Source organism: Schistocerca nitens, chromosome 11 (assembly GCF_023898315.1).
Source record: "Schistocerca nitens isolate TAMUIC-IGC-003100 chromosome 11, iqSchNite1.1, whole genome shotgun sequence".
NCBI classification, from domain to species: domain Eukaryota; kingdom Metazoa; phylum Arthropoda; class Insecta; order Orthoptera; family Acrididae; genus Schistocerca; species Schistocerca nitens.
Genome location: NC_064624.1, coordinates 57,303,714 through 57,325,586, shown reverse-complemented (window position 1 = coordinate 57,325,586; position 21,873 = coordinate 57,303,714). Strand labels below are relative to the sequence as shown.

Genomic DNA, 21,873 nt, shown 5'->3' with positions numbered 1-21,873 from the left:
CACATGCAAGGATGTAAGTGTTAGATCAACTGCAGTTCTGCATCATGCCCACAGACGAAAGATGACCACATATTTAGCCTACGGATCAAATTAGGGTCACCAGTGAAGCGAGAACACTTGTGTATTACTGCTTACATGTCAGTCGTGCAGTAAGCTGACTTTACTGTTACACCCATGCACTTCACTCAGGATGTAGGCTATGGTGATGGTGTGGTGATGAGAACTGATAAGTACACATTTACCAAAAATATATTTATTCTGCAAAAATGAGTAAATGAACAAGTGACAAAAACAAGATATGACAGCAATGTCTATTAACCAGTAATAGTGATAATGGTGTCTACATAATAGTTCCACTCTAACACCAATCCAAGAGGCTGTACACTACATGGTGAGGAGCATTTCATCCAATTGCAGCTGTGCGGGAGAATGGAAGCATGACTGAAGCACTTTCCTCTCAACTGTTGGGTTCTGTGTACTTTGCGGATACGACATAGCCAAAGCAAAAACAAACGTGATGCACCAAACAAACTTCCACACATGTTGGTGGTGAGCTTGTGTTAAGCTTGACCCACGTAGTTGGCGGATCGAACTTACAGTCTATGGAAAGTGCATCTGTACAGTAGAGTGACTCAGTTCATACTGTATTGCTTTTGCTTGCCCAAGCCCATACATGCCACACATTGCCAGAATGTTGCCAATTGGTAAGCAAGCATGCCAATAGATACCTGACGCAGTTAACTTGGACCTGCTGTGAGCATTTCTGGTCCATTCATGCATTACTGAAGCATGCCTATTCCTAAATGCTAAATCAGTGTCAATGGGTATGCAATAACCAACAGAATTACCACCAAACCAAATCCACAATTTTTCTGTGAATTTGACAGATTCTGTACTAATTAAAAATTAATTTCTTACTCACAAATCTGGAGTATCAATCAAAATATTTTATACAGATTGTTAATGTTGAAATTAAGAAAGTAATTAGTACCATTAAAGTAGTGTCAACTGATTTTCTTTGTTAATACTTATTCTGGACAGTTTCTTCATAGTTTTTTGACAGTTAATGTGTACCTGTGAATTTACAGAATAAATTTTGTTGTGGCTTGATGTACAGTGTCCCAGAGGTGATTCATCACTCTGTTAACAATATTGTTCCACGTGGTATTCAGAAAAACATATTTTAATGGTTTTCTTTGTGTTTGACAATGTGATTTTGCACAGGTAAGCAGTAATGTGTAGTGATACATTTGCATTGTTGTTTGCATGTTATTTGAATCAGAGTAATTATGGTACTACCATTTTTCCAAAATTTTACATAAAATTCACTTCTGTTTGAGTCTGACAAGGAAACTTTTTCAGTATACATTTGATGCATTTATGGACTCATAAGCACACATCTGTTTATAAATTTACTTTGTAGAATTATTGCAGTGGATTGGTGATCATATTGTTTTGCAGTAACTATTTTTTTCCAATTATGGCAAATTGTGTGAAAATCTGCTGTTTCAAATTCTTACTGATTTGCAGTATGTTTCGCCAAAATCAGCACATATCATTTTGCTGAAAGTTAAGTCATTTTTGGGAATGGACATACAGTTTCCCAACTTAGATGCAGCTGCAATCCAGAATTAACTGCCTTGTTTCTGAAGTGTAGGCTTATGATGACATGTTCATTGTAATTTAACATATCTGGATACAATTTGTACAGTTTTTTAAATATACAGTACTGTCATGACAGATGACAAGATTATCTTGAAGATTGGAGTGACCAAATACTTAAGAATTCATGGAAATAGAACAGTCTCTGATCATGATCAAATATTCTGTTAGTTTCCATAAATTCTTAATATCACTGATATTAACTTCACAGTACTTTCCCTGCAAAAGAATGCACATTCTCTACATAATTAACTCTCAATTTGGTTGAAATTTTAAAGTATGAGGACTGACAGTCCAATTTTAGGAAATGTTTAACATAATCTTCTACTGTATCTTAGTCAAAATCATAAAATTTCTAAGTTCTACTGTTACGTTTTCCTGATTTATCTAAGGAGGTGTAACTATTTTCAGTCAACATCTGCAGACACATGTGTAGCTGGTAGTGTCTATCACTGATGTAATTGAAAAACAACCATTTTACCACTTTATAGTTCACTGGGAATGAGCCACTGGTTACAAACGTGACTTTTTGCATATGTTATTTCTTTAAACCCACAACTTGAGTACAAAGGGCAACTAAAAACTGGGTCTGGTTATGTTTCAGGTCACTTCTTCCTAGTTTATGTAAGGTTCCTGCATCCCTTGGTGGCTAAAGATTTTCTCTTTCATGTTCTCAAAATTTTAGTTCCTTTACTCAATTTTTTTTATAAATGGTGTGACTCTTCAGGCTTTCTAAGTAAATTTGCTGTATTTGTAGCTCTTATGTTGGATCATGGTCTGTAAATTCCACAATATTCCTTCAAGGCAACAATTCAACATCCTCAGATGGTTTCTCCTGTCATGAAGAAACTTCCTGATGATTTTCAGAGGTTGTATGAATGAAAAAGTAGAAAATTTAGATAATGCGTTCTACTGAAAGATCAGAAAGATATATGTTAATAAAACCTGCTGCTTGTAATTACAGCTTTTTTAGTCATTGAATTTTTTGTAGACAAGCGTAAAAATATACCCCAGAACTGGAAAAAAATTATGCAATTATACAAAAATTTGACACAATGTTATCCATCTTTAACCAAGTTTTTGGGCAAACTTTTAATTACAATACATTTGAGGTGAATGATGCATACACAAGGCACATTTAGACATATAGAACAACTAAATTCTTTTTTGAAGAAGTTAATTCTTTATATCCCTTTCCCCTTCTATTGCAATGGATTGTCAAGTTTTGTCTTATTTTTATGGAGATGAATTACTGCATTGGTGAGCAGTTATTAACTACATAAAATTTATCAGTTTCATAATAATCACTGCAGTATTACTAATTGCATTACCTTAATAGTGAGCTAGAGTATACATTAATTGTTTCTAAATAAATAACACTGGACTGCATTTTAAAAATTTTGTCAAAAGATTTGTTGAAAGTAGGTGTTTGTGAATCAGGTTTTGTGGTGATACTAGAAATAACTTCACTTTTTATCTATCACATCAGATTTTTACACAAAATAAAAAGTAAAATTCTGATGATTTTAACTTCTGACCCCACAAATATAAACACCATTTTACACAATATAAGTTTTTAATCAAAATATATTTAAAAAATAAAATACATTGAAAAAAATATTCTAGAGAACTTCACTAATTTATTTTGTGGTTACCTTTAAGAAAAGAAGTCAATAGCATTCCATTAATTTTTAAACTTTCTCTTCTTTGACTTCCTTGCACAGCCTTGCATATAATGATTGTCCCTCCAACATCAGACAGTAATCAGCTATCATAGTTGCACTCCAGTTCCCAATACCTCCTCTCCACCACCTCAATATCTTGGTGAAAACACTCACTCTGCTCTTCACTATAGTGTATAAAATTTTCCAGGAAACAGTCAATATGTCAGTGCACAAAGTGGACTTTCACACTCATGTTACAACCCATCTTGAAATTTTGCAATTGTTTTAAACATAGGCCTTGTAATTAGGATCTTTATTAAACCTATAAAGTGCTCAATAACAGATCAGAAGGCAGTCAATGCTCATATTTTTCTATTCTTTATTTTCTTATCAAGATCTTCATCTTTCATCAATTCCTTTATTTGAGGACCAAAAAAATTCTAGCTTTCAATTTGTCTTGTGTGATAAAAAAAATTTCTTGGAAGGATACTTTAAGCAGGGTCTGTCCTGTGGTAGAGCCTTTACAAATTACTTCATCAAGCCCAATTTTATGAGCAGTATTGAAAGCAAGACTTTATTTTTTTCTACAAGTGGTTCATGCAGGATAGTTCTAGTTACAGGCATAACATTTTTCCACTCCAGCCAAACTCTCACAACCGAGTCTTTGCCTTGCCCAATTGTCGTATTTGCATAGAAAGCAAGGCATTTTTGTGAACCCCACTTCATGTTTTAACAGTATTTTGATAACTCTGGAGTAAAAAAAAAGCTTTTGTGCTCCTCATATTGGACACTTGTTAAAAAGTATCTTCATGTTTTCATAGGTCTCTTTCATTTGAACTGAATGGACCACAGGTATGAAACCATATGCACTCCCATTATGCAACAAAACGTCTTTCACACTCCTCGTTGGTGAGTCTAGAAAAGGTTTACACTCAGCAGGATCATGTTCAATGGCATAGAAGTGCATTAACTCGTTTATATTATTGCAGTAAACCAAGGACTCATTCTGTGTGAATGAAGAAACTAATTCTTCCTCAGTATGTCTGTACCATTATTAATGTGTTCCTGGTACCAGAAGATTCTTAGTCATTTACTGGGAGCCAAGTAGTTCTGCAGATTCCTTAAGCACATTTAAATCTCATATGTAGCCATTAAGTTCACTCTGATAGAACAGTTGTGGGAGACAGTCACACACAGCCTGGTAAACATTACCATCTTTGGTAATTGCATCAACTCCATTTTCATCACCATCTACTGCCACATTCTCTACAACAGCTGGAGCAAGAGGAGTAATCTGAACTTCTCCATGTGCAACTGGTCCAACAGCTAAATCAATGCTTAGATACACAATTTGTTTCTTACTTTTCGAACTGCACCCCAGAATATTAACTAAACAGAAGTAACAGTCATTAAGGTTATTTTTAAACTCCCTTCACACCACTGGAATTGCAAATGGCATGCATGTTTTCTTTCCTTGTTGTCCACAATCTTGACCTCTCAACACAATAATGACAAACTGTCTTTGGCATCCACTTGTTTTCTGGTCACCAAGTTACATTTTAAAATAAGACTGGTAAGCATTTTTTAACAAAGTCTGTTAATTATTCTCTGTTTCGGCAGTGTGTAATTTTCACAAATATATGAGTAACAGAAAGCATCAGAGTTGTTCAAACACTTGCATGTTAACATTGTAGTAACTACAAATAACAGGTAAGCTGTTTTATTAACACCATCTTAAATATACAGAATAATCACAATATAGCACTGATAATGCAAGCCAGTGAGATAAACAATACTTTCAAGGTCACACAAAACCAACTAGCATCAACAGGTGTAAAAAACTGAAGGCATACAGCACCTTATTGAGAAATTTCCCTCCAACAGTACACATAACCTAATAGCACAATAATATCCTTCGAAGTCAAATAGCAGCAGAACTCTATGTGACATGAAAAAAATGAAAACAGATTTGGAATTGGAATAATATGTAGAAGTTGCAAAGGACATTAGTTTCAGTCATCTGATACCATGCGGATTAGTGTAATAAATCTACACATGCAATATTTCTCTGTAAATAATCATCATAATTTTAGCAATAGGCTTAATTTGAATACACTTCAATTTCGATAATTTTCAGTGTTTTAATACAAGATAAAGTTTCAAACCATAGTATATGAATTTCTTCATTATTAGTAAAGAGAAGTATCATACATGACTGTAAGTTCGACATATAAAAAAGTTTTAATGTACCAGAGAATTTCTATTATAAATGCACTGTAAACTTCTCACTTATTCATATAATGGTTTCCCCTTCATGGTGGATCAGTCATATAGAATTTTTTGAAAGACATTTCCACCATTTGACTAGAAACTGTTCATTTATTTCACACAATCAATATTTCAGCTTTACAGCTATTGTTTAGTGCATGTTGAACTGAAAATTAGTAATGTGTGCATATCACACTGTGCAGGGTATACTAACAAGAAGTCACTGTCTATATGAAAACATTACTTACATATTAGAATATATGTTACCTCTCTGTGACACATCATCATTGTAAAAAAACATTTCTGTCTTACAAACCAGTCATCACATTACATGACCCAATACATACCATAAAAACATAATATTGCTGATACTGTGCAAAGTGAATAACCACTGATACACAATATGGTGTAGTTAAGGGCCAGTATATTACTGCTGTCTGTATTCATCACTTCAGTGCAACAACTGACATTAACATTTGTCAAAACAATGGCAGAGCTTGTAACAAAGCTGCATGACTGTGCATGCCACACCATCTTTGGGTTACAAGAGGCATTACCCTAAAAGGGATGGTGGATATTGATTTGTCTAAGTGCTTAACACATTCTTGTAATATACATTCATAGCACCCTCTTACAGACATAGTGTGTAACACTCCATACTCGGAGTGTAAATTAAGCACTTTAGATACACAATAAAATTTGATTTCAAAAATGACTGTGTGGCTGCAATATTATAAAATCATAATTCACTGGTTCCTGGAAACTTAAAAGAAATCATACCGCTGCAACAATTTTCACAACCAACATGAGATGGTGGAAATGCCACAAAACTTAGAAACTGAGAGATCCTCAAGGACATTTCCCACATGCACCTAAAACATGAGAGTGTCTACAATGCAACACAAATGTTCAGTAAAAGGAAAAGAAATGGGGTGGAATGGGTGGAGTAAGAGGCAAGAGAGGTACAGTTGGCAGGAGGTGCAAGTTGGGGGATTCTGGGGTGGGGGAGTGGAGAGGGCAGTTGAAGGGGTGGGTGGTGTTGGGATGGATGAGGAATGGGGAAGATTTGGAGGTAGGTATGGGTGGTTGGCAGAAGATGGAACATCAGTGATCTATATTATATTCATGACCACACATTTCAATATAACATGAATCTCCACCAAATTAATGTCAGTGTAGTCCCACTACTTAAAGCACATGAAGATCTGAAACAAACACAGATTCTACATGTATTTCCAAGATGACAAAACACTATGCTATATTGCAGACCTAAAACATATACTGTGATATTCCATGATTATTGTTAATTACATATTAATGTAGCCTTACTACTTACATCATGTGAAGCCCTGAACCCAACAAAATAAGTTATATATACATTTTCAAATGTGACACACCTTTACAGTCACTTCACTAGTTATAAAACATGGCATTCATTAACAACTATTAGGAGTGATTAGAAACTTAATATTTGTATAAAGCATATACTTACTTTGTGGAGGTGGTAGATGTATATGTTAAAAATGACCCCTTCAACTAGTTGCCAATAAAACCAACACCTTAATACAGCTGGAGGAATTTCGTCATTTTTAACATATATTGTACTAGCTGACATCCCAAGTCGTCCATTACAATTATGGATATACGAAGTAGTAGATGTAGGTTAACTTAACCTATGTGGCTCTGCTACAAAACAAAATCATAGTTTACTAGTGTTACTATAGACAATGTGGTCCTGAAATGAGATCTAATTAGTGTATATAACCCAGTAATGTAGGGAAGAATTTACAAATTCAATGCAACATTCTGCCATGGGATTTGGTTGTGTCAGTCAGGTGCAACGGTAGACATGTAAACTAATAGCATCCAGAGTACTTGTTACCCACAGAGTGAATTTCTGTACATCAGCTACCTGCGTCTTTTGGCACAACAGTGTAGACTAGTTACAATGAACAAGATGTGTGGTTTGAGAGTAGGCATGTCAGCCCAAAACTGGTAACCACTACATACTGTATATTCATGTAACTGAGGTTGACAAAAGAATCAGATTTAAGGAAGGATACTGGGGGTTTGGAGAGCAAGTGGACTGGAACTTGAAGAGAAGGCAGGAGTGGACAGCGGGAGGATTATGTGAAAGTTTGTGTAAGGGTACCTATGATTCTGATTCAGAATTGACTTCACCCGTATGTGCCATTGCCTCTTGTATATGACACTGCAGATTCAGGGAACCCCCATCATTCTACTATGAGATCGAGTATTGACTATGGCTGGTATGCAGGAAGCAGTTAGTTAGTCTGACAGTAGAAAGTGAAATGATATAACAGAATGATGGAGCGAGCACCTACTCACACAGATTATAGTGGTAATGGTTACTTTACAAAATAAATAAAAAGCTTGCGTGAAAGTGCTTTTTAGCGTGAAAGGCCTAGGGCAGATAGGGAATATTTGTTTTAATAATAAAAAGATAGTGTTTCAAAATTCAGTCTTTATCTTAACAACCCAATCGTATTAATGATATTTGGAAGGAACTTAAGATTTTTGTTCAGGGGTGGAAGGTAGTGAAAGGACATGTGCCACTAGGTACATGGTCAGGCCTAATTAGTTAGGTATTTGTACCTTGGATGTAAGAGCCCACTTTTTGTTATTGTGTAGAACTTTCGTCCAACTGGCTAACATAAAACAGACAGCTTTTCATTGGAAGAATAAAGGATTGAAACTTACAGTTGTCATGCATGACAGAACACGTGAATGTTGCAAAAATTTGGACAACCGAACCATAAACAGCCAGTGCAACAAAGAAGAAATAGAGTGAACAGTGTACAGCAGTGTACAGGCATCAAGCAATTCGGATACAGCAAGCAGAAGCCATGCCAACACTTGCAGCGGACAATGGGAATACAAGAAAGTCACATCTTGCAACAGCCAGTGGATGGACAAAATTTAAAAAAATATAAGTGTTACAAGTGCTTAGACAAATAACAATGTTGAGAATTTAAAAAGACAACTAACAACAGTGTGAACTGCACATGGTAGTAGAGTGAAAACCGGAAATAGGTGCATGAAAATGCATGTGCTGTATACAGCAAACGTTTCATCATTGTAGAAATTACCAGAGAAAGAAATTTCATAAAATGAAACCATTGGATCTCAGAAAGAAAACCAAGTGCGAACTGATGAACAAAGAAAGTGAGTTTTGTGAAAATGGTGAATTTTCAGATTGGTTGATAGCAGAGAATTCGATAAAAGGGGAAGATATTTTGACAGAAATAACTATTGATCTGATCGGCAGTTCATTAGAAGTATGGGGAGGAGACAGCATAGAGGGAGAAAGCACATAAAATATGAACACATGCCAGGTAGCAGGCAACGAGAGAGCTGAACTACATCCATAACAGCTAGCACAAAAAATGGATACACAGCAAAGAGGAGCAACGAGAAAGGAATATCAAAGTTGATGGAAGATATGAAACATTCACAAAAACACTGACAAAATAGGTAGAAAAAGAAAGATATAGTGAAAGTATGATGACCTTCCTGCATAGCATGGCTTCAACAAATTACACAGAAGGAAATATTTAAAAATTATAGGGAGAAGTTAAGGAATTTAAACAGGCACTGGGTAACATAATAACAGAATGCAGAGAAAGGTTAGTTGGTTGTGAACTAAGAATTAACAAACCAGGTAAACTTAAATAATGCCAAAATCAGTAAAATTTGTAAAAATTATATAAAACTGGAAGACACTATTGAAGTGGTATCAACTCTTTCATGCAGCATAGAGAAAAATAAGAGAAAATAACCAAAAAGGTTAATGAAATCAAGAGAAAGGTAGAGAAGGTGTTAGGAGAGTTGCAACAAACCATGGAGAAAATGGGTGTATTTGGCAGTAAAGAAGAAAATAATACAGGAGATGGGATCCTTAATGGACAAGCCACAATACTTGGTAAAAGCAGCTCACAAGTGGATTTTATTAATAGCTCCAAATACAGCAAATTTCATCCCAAGGGCAAACTCCAACCAGCAGCTTTCCTTAAAAACTTTTTAGGTCTGTTAGAGGACAGTTGGGATGAAGAAACAAAAATAAATTATATAGTGAATCACTCAGAGCTTGTAACTGGGGCATATGACTTGAATGAGAACGTATGTCATATGGGGAATTCAAGAGAATGTTTCTTGACAAATAGTGGTTGAAAAATAAGTAACATGACATACTAATATCAATCTGTAACTGCCCATGTAATAAAAGGTTGGATGAACCAGTTCTAAACCTGAAAGAAACCACGCCCTTTTTGATGAGAGAATGGTTGTCCAGTGGGTAATACAGCAATTGCTGCAAGATGTCTGTAGCTATCTCATGCGAATGATTATATACTCACCAGAACAACCACATATGATAGGCACGCAAATGGGGAGGGAGGAGAGGCTGGCGGAAACATTCAGGAACACTTCTGATACTGAAAGACGACCACCAGAAAGGCATGAAGTAGAACAAAGAAGCAAAGGTTGGAGGCAGAGGGGTAGAGGACGTGGAGGTTATACACAACAAAGCTACAAGAAATGGGAATATGACAGCTGCGAAGAAGATTTGTGTAGGATGCACAATTATGGTCAATCAAACTATGAGAATGGAGATATGAGGAGAAGACAGGTGTGGGGTGTGCCGGAATGAATATGAGTCTTGGCAATCAATGTGCAATGGAACTCAAACTATGAATTACCAAGCAGGAAAAAGGTAGTAGTTTCAGGAGGCACAGCCTGAAATGAAGATAGAAGGACCTCAAATATCTTGCAAAAACGTGGAAATTCGTCTGTAATAGCAAAAGATGGCCTCACCAGTGTGATTGAATGGGCCAGGAATCACCATAACATACCCCTCGTACTTGTTCCTAAGAAAAATAGAAAAAATCGTCTGGTTTTGGATGCATGCCAAGCAAATAAAGTATTTGAGCAGGGATGAGATAGACCAATAAATATAGAAGAAATACTTCAGAAATTCAAAGCAGCAGGAATCTTCACAAGTTTAGACTTAAGACATGACTACCACAAGGTTTCGCTCTATCTCTAATCGAGACCATTCACGGCATTTCTATATGAAGGCTGTTGTTACCAGTATGGGTAATTATCTTCCAAGTTACATGAATCTGTTTTTGCGTTCATTCAGACATTAAACACAATGCTAGAAGAGAAGTTATTGAAGAAAATTGCAGTTTACACTGATGATTTGCTAATAGCTAGTGAAAACCGGCAAGGACATTTGGAGACTGTAAAAGAAGTATGTGAGAAGTGAGAGTTGGTGGAGGCCTATTTGAATTTTCAAAAATCCAAGTCTGGACAATAGGAAATTAACTTTTGCAATTGACACTTATGGTATGTCGAATCCATCCTAACTGAGAGCTAGAAAGGAATTTCCATTGCCAATAGACAATACAACACCTTAAGAGTTTATTCAAATCCAACAGATTCTACTGAGGACTCTTAGGTGACAAAGTACTGAACAGCAGAGTGCTGCATCAAGTGTAGAAGAGAAGTAGTGCATGGTCAAGGCAGATAAATGTACACAAGACTTTCAGGAAATTATGGAGGCACCATGTAATGCTCCAATATTGTTACACCCAAGCCTAGAAAATGACATTCTACCTGTCATGTGATGCATTACACGACAGATTAGTAATTTGGCAGTACTAGGAGAAGGAAGGAGGAGGAACAGAAGTGATAAAGGTGATCACATTTGGTAGTTGGATACTGAATGATCACCAGCTCCTGCTTTTTCAGAATACCTCTGTTGATTCAGGGAAAAGAATTTTTCTGGCTACTTCAAATGCAGGACATTTTCATATCAAGCAATGTTACACTCTTGTAAAAGAAATCCCAAAGGAATAAGACAGCCTAAAAGGGTTAATACCACCACTGGATGGTAAAGAAAAGTAAAACATGCTAAAATGAAATAATTATGTATTATCCACAAATAATGATAAAAGACTAACAAGTATGAAACAGTCCAATAGTTCTTCCTTATCTGAATAAGTAGTCTGCCCCCAGTAGCTGAGTGATCAGCACAACAGAATGTCAATCCTAAGAGCCCAGGTTAGATTCCCGGCTGGGTCAGAAATTTTGTCCACTCAGAGACTGCGTTTTGTGTTGTCCTAATCATCATCATTTCATCCCCATTGATGCCAAAGTCGCCGAAGTGGCGTAAAATCAAAAGACTTGCACCCAGCAAATGGTCTACTTGACGGGAGGCCCTAGCCACACGACATTTACATTTATCTGAATAAGAAAACAAAACAAAAAAAAAAAAGGTCTTGTGGTATGCATTAATCTGAAGAATAGCACTTGACACAAAAAGCTGCTTCATCCTTTTTTAAATGTATCCTGCATTCTGAAAATATCAAACGTTGACCCTATGGGATTGTTACCTCCAGTTGAGAACAAAGGAAATTTCCTATAGCTCAGTGTAATGGGTAATACATAAGGAAATAAATCAGGATTAAAATTAATGAAATAGAGCAACAATATTGGAGTCCTCTGAATTAATGTAGCGTTGATATCAACTGTTATTGTGTGAATGGTTAAATACACACATCAAAAAAAGTTTTGCATCACCTCGGTTCTGAAAGGTCTGGAACCCGTACAGAAAATTGGAACAGAGATCAACATAAACATCATTTCTGCCCATTTTATTGTTCATCAAAACCACACCTTGCATGTTGTACCACCATCCAGTGAGACATTCAGAGGGTGATGGTCCAGACTCCTGTACACACTGATATCTCTAATACCCAGAAGCATGTCATCTTGCATTGATGCATGCCTGTATTCATTGTGACATACTATCCACAAGTTCATCAAGGCACTGTTGGTCCAGATTGTCCCAATCCTCAATGGCGATTCAGAATAGATCCCTCAGAGTGGTTGGTGTGTCATGTCATCCATAAACAGCCCTTTTCAATCTATCCCAGGCATGTTTGATAGGGTTCATCTTTGGAGAACATGTTGGCCACTCTAGTCAAGTGATATCGTCATACTGAAGGAAGCATTCACAATACGTGCATGATGCGGGTGTGAATTGTCATCCATGAAGATCAATGCCTCGCCAATATGCTGCTGATATGGTTGCACTATCGGTAGGAGGATGGCGTTCACGTATTGTACAGCTATTTTGGTGCCTTCCATGACCACTAGCGGCATATGTCGGCCCCACATAATGCAACCCAAAAACAGCTTTACTCGCTGGACAGTGTGCCTAAGGCTTTCAGCCTGACCAGGTTGCCTCCAAACATGTTTCCCACGATCGTGTGGTTGAAGGCATATGTGGCACTCATCAGTGAAGAGCACATTAAGCTAATCCTTAGTGGTCCATTTGGCACGTCGTTGAGCCCATCTGTGCTGCACTGCATGGTGTCATGTTTGCAAAGATGTACCTTGCCAAGTTAATGTCTCTCTGTATCTCCTCCATGTCCACACAACATTGCTTTGGTTCACTCTGAGACACCTGGACACTTCCCTTGTTGAGAGCCCTTCCTGGCACAAAGCAACTATGTGGACACAATTGAACCATGGTACTGACCGTCTAGGCAAGGTTGAACTACAGACAACATGAGCCGTGTACGACCTCCTTGGTGGAATTACTAGAACTGTTGGACCCTCTCCGTCTAACAGGTGCTGCTCATGCATGGTTGTTTACATCTTTGGGTGGTCTTAGTGGCATCTCTGAACAGTCTAAGGGACTGTGACTGTGATACAATATCCACAGTCAGCGTCTATCTTCAGTAATTCTGAAAACTGGAATGATACAAAACTTTTCTTGATGTGTGTATAAAAAATTAAAGAAACAAATGTCAGTAGAAAATTATAAAACAAATATTACAAATACATGAAAATAATTTAATTGCAGTCCATAACATACATAAGTAATGACACAATATTTCACAGGGGACTGACAAAATATGTTAAATAGTGAAAACATACCTACAAACTCAAAGAATGAATTCAATTTCACAAAATATGCAAGTAGGCATCATCATCCACACCTTCATAAAAGATGCATTTGCATGATATCTGGTCCATTAACTAAATTACAGATACCATTCAGCCTGTTTCAATGATATTTTAAAACACACCTCAAATGAACGTCTGAGAATGAATTTTTCTTCTGAATATGAAACACTATATTACTAGAGTACAGCCTAATAAACCACCCTATTTAAAAGAACTGAAAAATCTGATATACATATATTGTTAACTTTCAAGGGCTCAGCGTAATTTTGCAGATATGAAACAAATACTTAATACATACAAATATACAATTTAAGATGTCTACTTTCGCCAAAACAGTTTTTACATGATTCTTATTCCTTGTTTTTTACAATATCTGCACTCATTTCCACATGTAAGATGATACACGTTCATTTGTGTAAATATTGTTAACTAAACACAACTCTGTAGCCTTTAAATGTCTCCAAAGAAATATCTTTCACAATAGTCACATTTCTCCTCTACACCATGCAGACTATTACTTTCAAACAAAATGCTAGCCCTGATAATAGATTCAGTCTTAACTCTGTAATACACCCCAAACATTAACTGATCTATTGACCTAATATTAGCTGTAAGAAACCTGACACTGCAGCTAACAGTCTTAGAACCACAGCACTTCTCCAATATATACTACTGATTTCGGGCGATTTAGGCAGATCAGTGATGTTCATTAATTCACACAGGAAACGAATCTCATAAAAGAACGTCTTTTTTATTAATATCATCAATAACACCTATTTCATTCCCTATGGTTTTCAGATTTATATAATGTCTTGTAATTATTTATTACTGCATGCTTCCCAAGATAACCAGTAAGTGAAAGGCATTTGCACAGGTGTCAGTTTTGTTTGGTCTCTCATCAGTATCTATTAATGTGTGCCTTTGAAACCATTAGACGGAATAACAGCTGACCCACATACATCTCATTTAAGTGCCCTTTTACCAGTATGAATTATAGTGTGCCTCTTGAGATTACTAGACTGTCTAAAGGATTTCCCACAGACATCACACTTATGTGCTCCCTCGCCAACATGTATTAACACTTGCCTATTGAGAGCATTGACGTGCCTCAGAGAAAGATTTCCCACAGACAAATTTGTGTGGTCTCTCGCCAGTATGAATTAACTCGTGCTTTTTGAGATTGCTAGACTCTGTGAACGATTTACCACAGATGTCACATTTATGTGGTTTCAGGCCAGTGTGTGTTAATGCATGATGCTTGAGATGGTAAAAATAATGAAAGGCTTTACCACACACGTCACATTTGTGTCGACTCTCGCCAGTATGTAGTACTGAATGCTTCTTGAGGCTATTAGACTGAATGAAAGCTTTCCCACAGATAACACATTTGTGTGGCCTCTCGGTAGTATGTGTTAATACATGTTTCTTGAGATTTCCAGACTCCGTGAAGGATTTTCCACAGACACCACATTTATGACGTTTTTCGCCAGTATGTATGAATTCATGCTTCTTGAGGTGACCAGACTGAGTAAAGGCTTTTCCACAAATTTCGCATTTGTGCATTCTTTCGCCATGTGTTAATTCATGTGTCTTCAGACAATAAATCCGTGTAAAAGATTTACCACAAAAATCACATTTGTGACGTCTCTCACCAGTGTGTAGTAAGACGTGTTTCTTGAGAGCACCAGACGCAGTGAAAGATTTCCCACAGACAGAACATTTTTGTGGCCTCTCGACAGTGTATGCTAATGTATTTTTATTGGCTTGAGCAGATGGAGTGAACGGTTCCTCAAAAAACTCAAATGTGTGTGGTGTCTCGCCAGTGGACACTACTTCACAGAACTGGAGACTATCATATTCATAAGAAAGAGTGCTTTGTTGATCACATTTCTCTCGACTTTTCACCTTCTGCACCACAGAATGCTTGCTGAGGCTGTCATGGGAGGTAAATACTCTGCCACACCACATACAGATATTCTCAGGTGGCTCTACTCCATCAATGTGAATGAATACATGCATTGTGAGACTGTATTTTGATGAAAACGACTGCTGGCATGAACTACATGTGAAGACATTTTCCTCAAAATTGTAATTATTACTAGAGCAAAAGGCAATTTGCTCCTGAGAGGAAGAAACTTGCCTCGGTGTTCTAATTCCTACAGAATGTGCTGATCTCTCTGCAGCAATGTCCAGCTCATCACCAGTTGCTCCCTGGAGACATGTTTCTTCACCAGTGGTTTTAATCAATCTGAAGCATTAACAGAAGAGCAGTAAATATCTTAATTTTCTGTATATAGAAAAACATTATTTTAGATTCAAAAATTCTTTGTTGGAATGGATAGTGAATTTATAGCATGCACATAAAGAAATACACATTGATTCACAATTTCTGAGTTGAGACTATTTTTTGCAGGTGGAGTCTCCACATTGATTTGCCAGCTTGTGTAGCACAGAACTGCATTCATACTGATGTGCTAGTAATAAAGCATTCATTTAGTTAAACAAGTTGTTTTTCAGAAGTCTTGTTTATGAAAAAATTTCATTTACCACTTAACATGATTTTTTAGCTACTTACAGCAAACATTTTTGGCTCTAAATGGAGAATCCACGATGAAAGCTTCCCAATAACAGGTAATATAACCAAACTATCAGTACTTGGCTGCATGGCACTCAGTGAACAAGTTCAGTTTATACATAATGTGGTACCTTGAAGCAGCACGCTCACAATTAGATTTTATGTACAATTCGTAAATATCTTCCATTTCATTAGACCACCTGTTACAGCAACCATAAGTAGAATATCTGAATGAAAAACATTCTTTTTTGCAACTTAGTCTTTTAATAACAACGCATTTTGCTGTTGTTTGCCATCTTTAGATCATCTACGGGGATAACAAAATAAACAGAAATTAGGGTATGGTCCTACTTCCACATTCCAAATGCAAATCAGAAATTGTTACCCGTCCTCCAAATTTCCCTCTTACAATATACATCAGAAACAATATAAAACAGCTCTGTACTAGACTGGAGCATATGTCAAATCAGATGGATCCACCGAGGCCTTTCCCTTTTCAACATTTTAAAAACCATAAAATGGCTCTGTGCTGGACTTAAGCACACATTTAACAAGATGAACCCACATTGTCTGTCGAATTGGAAGAATATTTAGCATGAGATCTAGCAAGCATTTGTTAAACAAAAACATCACGTAAAGTAGCATCCTACATTTGCTGAACATTTGGAGACTGCAGGGGACCAGTCACCCCAGTTTATGATCTCTGCATCTCATGTTGAGCTCAGAAAGGCAAAAAGCTTGATTTATTGGAAGAGTTGGAAATCCTAGAGTACACGTGTACTATCAACGAACAATTTTTGACTGATTCACAAGCAGAAATCACGGCCACTATCATTTGGTGATATCAGTTCTTAACATTTTTACACAAGTTTCGTTATGCTCTTCTAATGAGTTCCATTTCAGTTTATTAACTTCCCCTGAAGTGAATCATTCCTGACATATTTTTAAAGTCAAGTCGGGACTTGCTGTTTTAACAAACTTTTCTATCCTCAGTTATTGGAATGACGTCCATCCTTGATGCTTAACTTAGTTTTATTTAGTTATGGCTGATGTTACTACTTGGTTCACTTGGAGTAATTTAGAGGTTTCTCTTTGGGCAACAGTGTTCTGATTAATTGCAATCACTTAATTTCATTTTAGTGAACCAATCATTATTGGACCTTTTTCGTAAGCATTAAACATCACACTGGTCACATAACTGCTTTGAGCGCCACCTAAGTATGTCCTCCACAGACACTATATGCAAGCCTCATTCCGCTGTGTGGCCGCTTCATATTCCATCTGTGACGTTACACTGTCACTACTGTGTATTTTGTTTAAATCTGTACACTTCAGTGTGAGTGTGGTCCTACCATTTAACCATTCTGGCATGCTGGTGACTTCACTTATATATTTCTCATTCATTTTGATTATTTATTTTGTATTCATACCTGCAGTTACACATTACATTAGTTGTTTTTGGCTAGATCTCTGCTGGTTCATTGCATCTGACACATGCTTCAATGTAGCTCAGAGCAATTTGATGGTTTTCACAATTTGGAAAAAGGAGGTCTCGACAGGTCCATCTGATTTGATGCATGTTTCAGTCTAGCACAAAGCAGTTTTATTATATTTAGAACATTGTAAAAGGAAAATTTTAAATTCAATAAAACTTCCTAATTTTACATCTACATGGATACTATGCAACTCACACATAAGTGCCTGGCAGAGGGTTCACCGAACCATCTTCACACTAATACCCTATTAGTCCACTCTTTTACAGCACATGGAAAAAGTAACACCTACATCTTTCTGTGTGAGCTCTGGCTTCAATTACTTTATGATGATGATCGTTTCCCCCTAAGAAGGTTTCTGTCAAATGTTGGTGATTGAAATTTCCTGAGAAAGTACTGCAGCAACGAAAAACGCCTTTGTTGAAAGGATTTCCACCCAAAATCCTATATTATGTCTGTGACACTCTCTCTCCTATTTCTCCATAGTATAAAATGCGCTGCCCTTCGTTGAACTTTTTTGATGTGCTCCATTAATCCTTTGTGGTAAGGATCCCACACTGGTCAGCTGTACTTCATTGTGTAGTGTAGGCAGTCCCTTTACTAGATCTGTTGCATCTACCAATAAAACACAGTCTTTGGTTCGCCTTCCCCACAGCATTTTCTATATTTTTTTTCAGTTCCAGTTGTTTGTAATTGCAATACCTAGGTATTTAGTTAATCTGATGAGCTTTAGATATGATTGCTTTATTGTGTAACTTAAGTTTAATAGATTCCTTTGAGCATCCTTGGATGACCTCACACTTTTCATTATTTAGGGTGAATTGCTGAATTTTACACAATACTGATATATTGTCTTCATCGTTTTGATCTTCTGATAACTTTACTAGTCGATAAATGACAGCATCATCTGCAAACAGCTGCACCTGGTAGCTGCAGGTCTGAGACGCGTTGCCACACTCGTGCAGCTACCCCCATCGCAGGTTTGAGTCATCCCCTGGGCAGGTGTGTGTGTGTGTGTGTGTGTGTGTGTGTGTGTGTGTGTGTGTTTGTGTGTGTGTGTGTGGTCCTTAGCGTCAGTTAGTTTAAGTTAGATTAAATAGTGTGTAAGCCTAGCGACCGATGACATCAATAGTTACCACCACCACCACCACCGTCGCCACCACTGCCGCCGCCTGCAAAAAACCTAAAACAGTTGCTGAGATTGTCTCCTAAATCGTTTATATAGATAAGGAACAACAGAGGACCTATAACACAAATCACATCTCTTTTATTCCATGGCTTTCTGTCCATTACTACAAAATGTGACCTTTCTCACAGGAAATCATGAATCTAGTTGCGTAACTGAGTCGACATTCCATAAGCGCGCAATTTGATTACAGGCTGCTTGTTGGGTATGGTATCTTAAGCCTTCTGGAAATCTATAAATATGGAATCGAATCAATTTAAAATCCCTAGTTGATAGCATTCAACACTTCATGTGGGTAACGAGCTATTTGTGTTTCACAGGAATGACGTTTTTTAAATCCATGTTGACTATGTGTCAAGAACATTCTGTTTGAGGTAAATCATATGTTTGAACGCTATATAAATGTTCCAGAATCCTGCTGCATATCGACATTAATGACACTGGCCTATAATTTAGTAGATTACTCCTATTGCCTTTCTTGAATATTGGTGTGACCTATGCAAATTTCGTCAAGCAAGCGGTTGATAGGTTTGGAGCTATTGCACCAACATACTCTGGAAGGAACCTAATTCGTATAAAATCTGGACCAGAAGACTTGCTCTCATTAAGTAATTTAAGTGGCTTCGCTACTCTGAGGACAACTACTTCTAAGTTACTCGTGTTGGCAGTTGTTGCTGATTTGAAGTCTGGTATATTTACTTACCTTATTTAGTGAAGGAATTTCGGAAGGCTCTTCAGCAGCAGTGACATTGATGGTATTTCTATTACTATCATACAGAGGAACCTCTGATTGTGTCTTGCCACTTTCATACTTTACATAGGGCCATACACTCTTTGGATTTTCTGCCACGTTTCGAGACAAACTTTCACTGTGGAAATTATTATAAGCATGAAACACAGAAGTCTGCTCTAAACTTTGAGCTTCTGTAAAAGATCGCCAATCTTCTGGATTCTGCGTTCGTTTAAATTTGGCATGCTTTTTTGGTTGTTTCTGCAAGGAAAACGATTTAGGTATCTGTATGGTGCGGAAATTGGCAATTGAAGCTAAATAATGAAACGAGTGAAGTTATCCACATGAGTGCTAAAAAGAGTCCGTTGAACTTCTGTTACACAATAAATCAATCGAATCTAAAGGCTGTAAATTCAACTAAATACCCAGGAATTAAAATTATGAACAAGTTAAATTGGGAAGAACACACAGAAAATGCTCTAGCGAATGCTAATCAAACACTGTTCTACTTGCCTACACTACACTTGTCCATCCTCTTTTGGAGTGCTGCTGCATGCTGTGGGATAATTATCAAATAGGATTAATGGAGTACATCAAGAAAGCACAAAGAAGCCAAGCACGTTTCGAATTATCGAGAAATAGAGCAGAGAGTGTCACACACATGATACAGAATTTGGTGTGGAAACCATTAAGACAAAAGTGTTTCTGATTATGGCAGGATGTTCTGACGAAATTTCAGTCACCAATTTCCTCCTCCAAATGTGAAAGTATTTTGTTGACAACGATCAGAATAACAAAGGGAGATCAGAGCTTGCAAGGAAAGACACAGGTGTTGATCTTTGCCATGCATTGTTCAAGGTGGAATAATAGAGAATTAGTGTGAAGGTGGTTCGATGAACCCTCTACCATGTATTTAAGTGTTCAAATGTGTGTGTATTCCTAAGAGACCAAACTGCTGAGGTCATCAGTCCCTAGACTTACACACTACTTAAACTAACTTATACTAAGAACAACACACACACCCATGCCCGAGGGAGGAGTCGCATCTCGGGCAGGAGGGTCACAAAATCTGTGGCAAGGCGACTCAAACTGCTCAGCCACTCAACACGGCATTTAAGTGTGAGTTGCAGAGTAGCCATAAAGATGTAGATGAACATTTTTCCGACTTATTTTGTGTCTTTAGTTAATTTATTTAGTATAAACCTCTCAACTGTTGTTCCTTTGAATTCAGTCCACAAGTGGCCTCCCCTTACATTGTTAGTCTGGAAGGATTTAGAATTGTACAAACTAGGACTGTACATTAATTTTTGCTTATACTCTTATCCCTATACATAATCCAAAGATGAACCACAAAGATGAAATGCGTTTTTATTTAAAGACTTTTTAATTAAAAAAATGATGTACAACATTGTGGCAGCATGTACATGGGTATAGTTTATTACTGCATGAATGTGGTCCTAATTCATTCATGTGCTACAGCATGGAATCTTCATGCTACAGCCTAGATGGACGGTATTATGATGATGTGCTGAGGCTTACCTTGTTCCTTTGTTTTTTATCATAATAATCAAGAAAGAGAACATTGGGGACTAAGGGTTGAAGGATCTCATGACTTTGTGTGTGATGAAACACTTTAAGAGGTCTTCTTTAAGTTCCTAAGGAACTGTAGACTCCGTAACAACGACTGTGAAATAGAACAGGCAAGTACACATTTGTGCATACTGTAGTGTAAATGTTTGTTCTGGGTAAGAAAACAATCGGAGCATAACTTAACAGATTAATCGACAGCTTGAGAACAGAGTGCAAACAAAGAAACAAAAAAACCTTTACAGAAAACCTGAGTTCCCTTTTTCATAAGTCCCCTAATTATACTGTAATAACTGGTGGAGACTTTAATCATCCAACAATTAATTGGGAAAGTTACAGTTTTGTTAGTCATGGACATAATACATCCTGTGAAACTTTACTAAATGCCTTCTCTGAAAACTACCTAGAGCAGATAGTTAGAAACCCCACTCATGAAAGAAATGTATTGGATCTAATGGCAATAAATAAACCTGACCTCTTTGAGGATGTCCACATCAAAACTGGTATCAGTGACCATGATGCAGTTATGGCAACAATGATAACTAAAGTGCAAAGGACAACTAAAACAAGCACAAAGATATAAATGTTCAATAAACCAAATAAAAAATCGGTAATGTCATATCTGAAACAGGAACCTCAAACTTTCAGCACAGGGCAGGAGCATGTAGAGGAACTCTAGCTCAAGTTTAAAAGAATAGTTGAACACACAC

At 37.0% G+C, this 21,873-nt stretch overlaps 1 protein-coding gene across 1 annotated transcript in view; it reads right to left on the bottom strand.

Annotated features, from left to right (window-relative positions):
- Positions 1–13,492: 13,492 nt before the first annotated feature.
- LOC126213272 (zinc finger protein 99-like) overlaps positions 13,493–21,873 on the bottom strand; it is a 108,758-nt gene continuing 100,377 nt past the window's right edge. Inside the window, exon 8 of the mRNA XM_049940934.1 lies at positions 13,493–15,840. Within this exon, the coding sequence (XP_049796891.1) occupies positions 14,679–15,840 (1,162 nt within the window). The 3' untranslated portion in view covers positions 13,493–14,678. The remainder of the gene's footprint in view (positions 15,841–21,873) is intronic.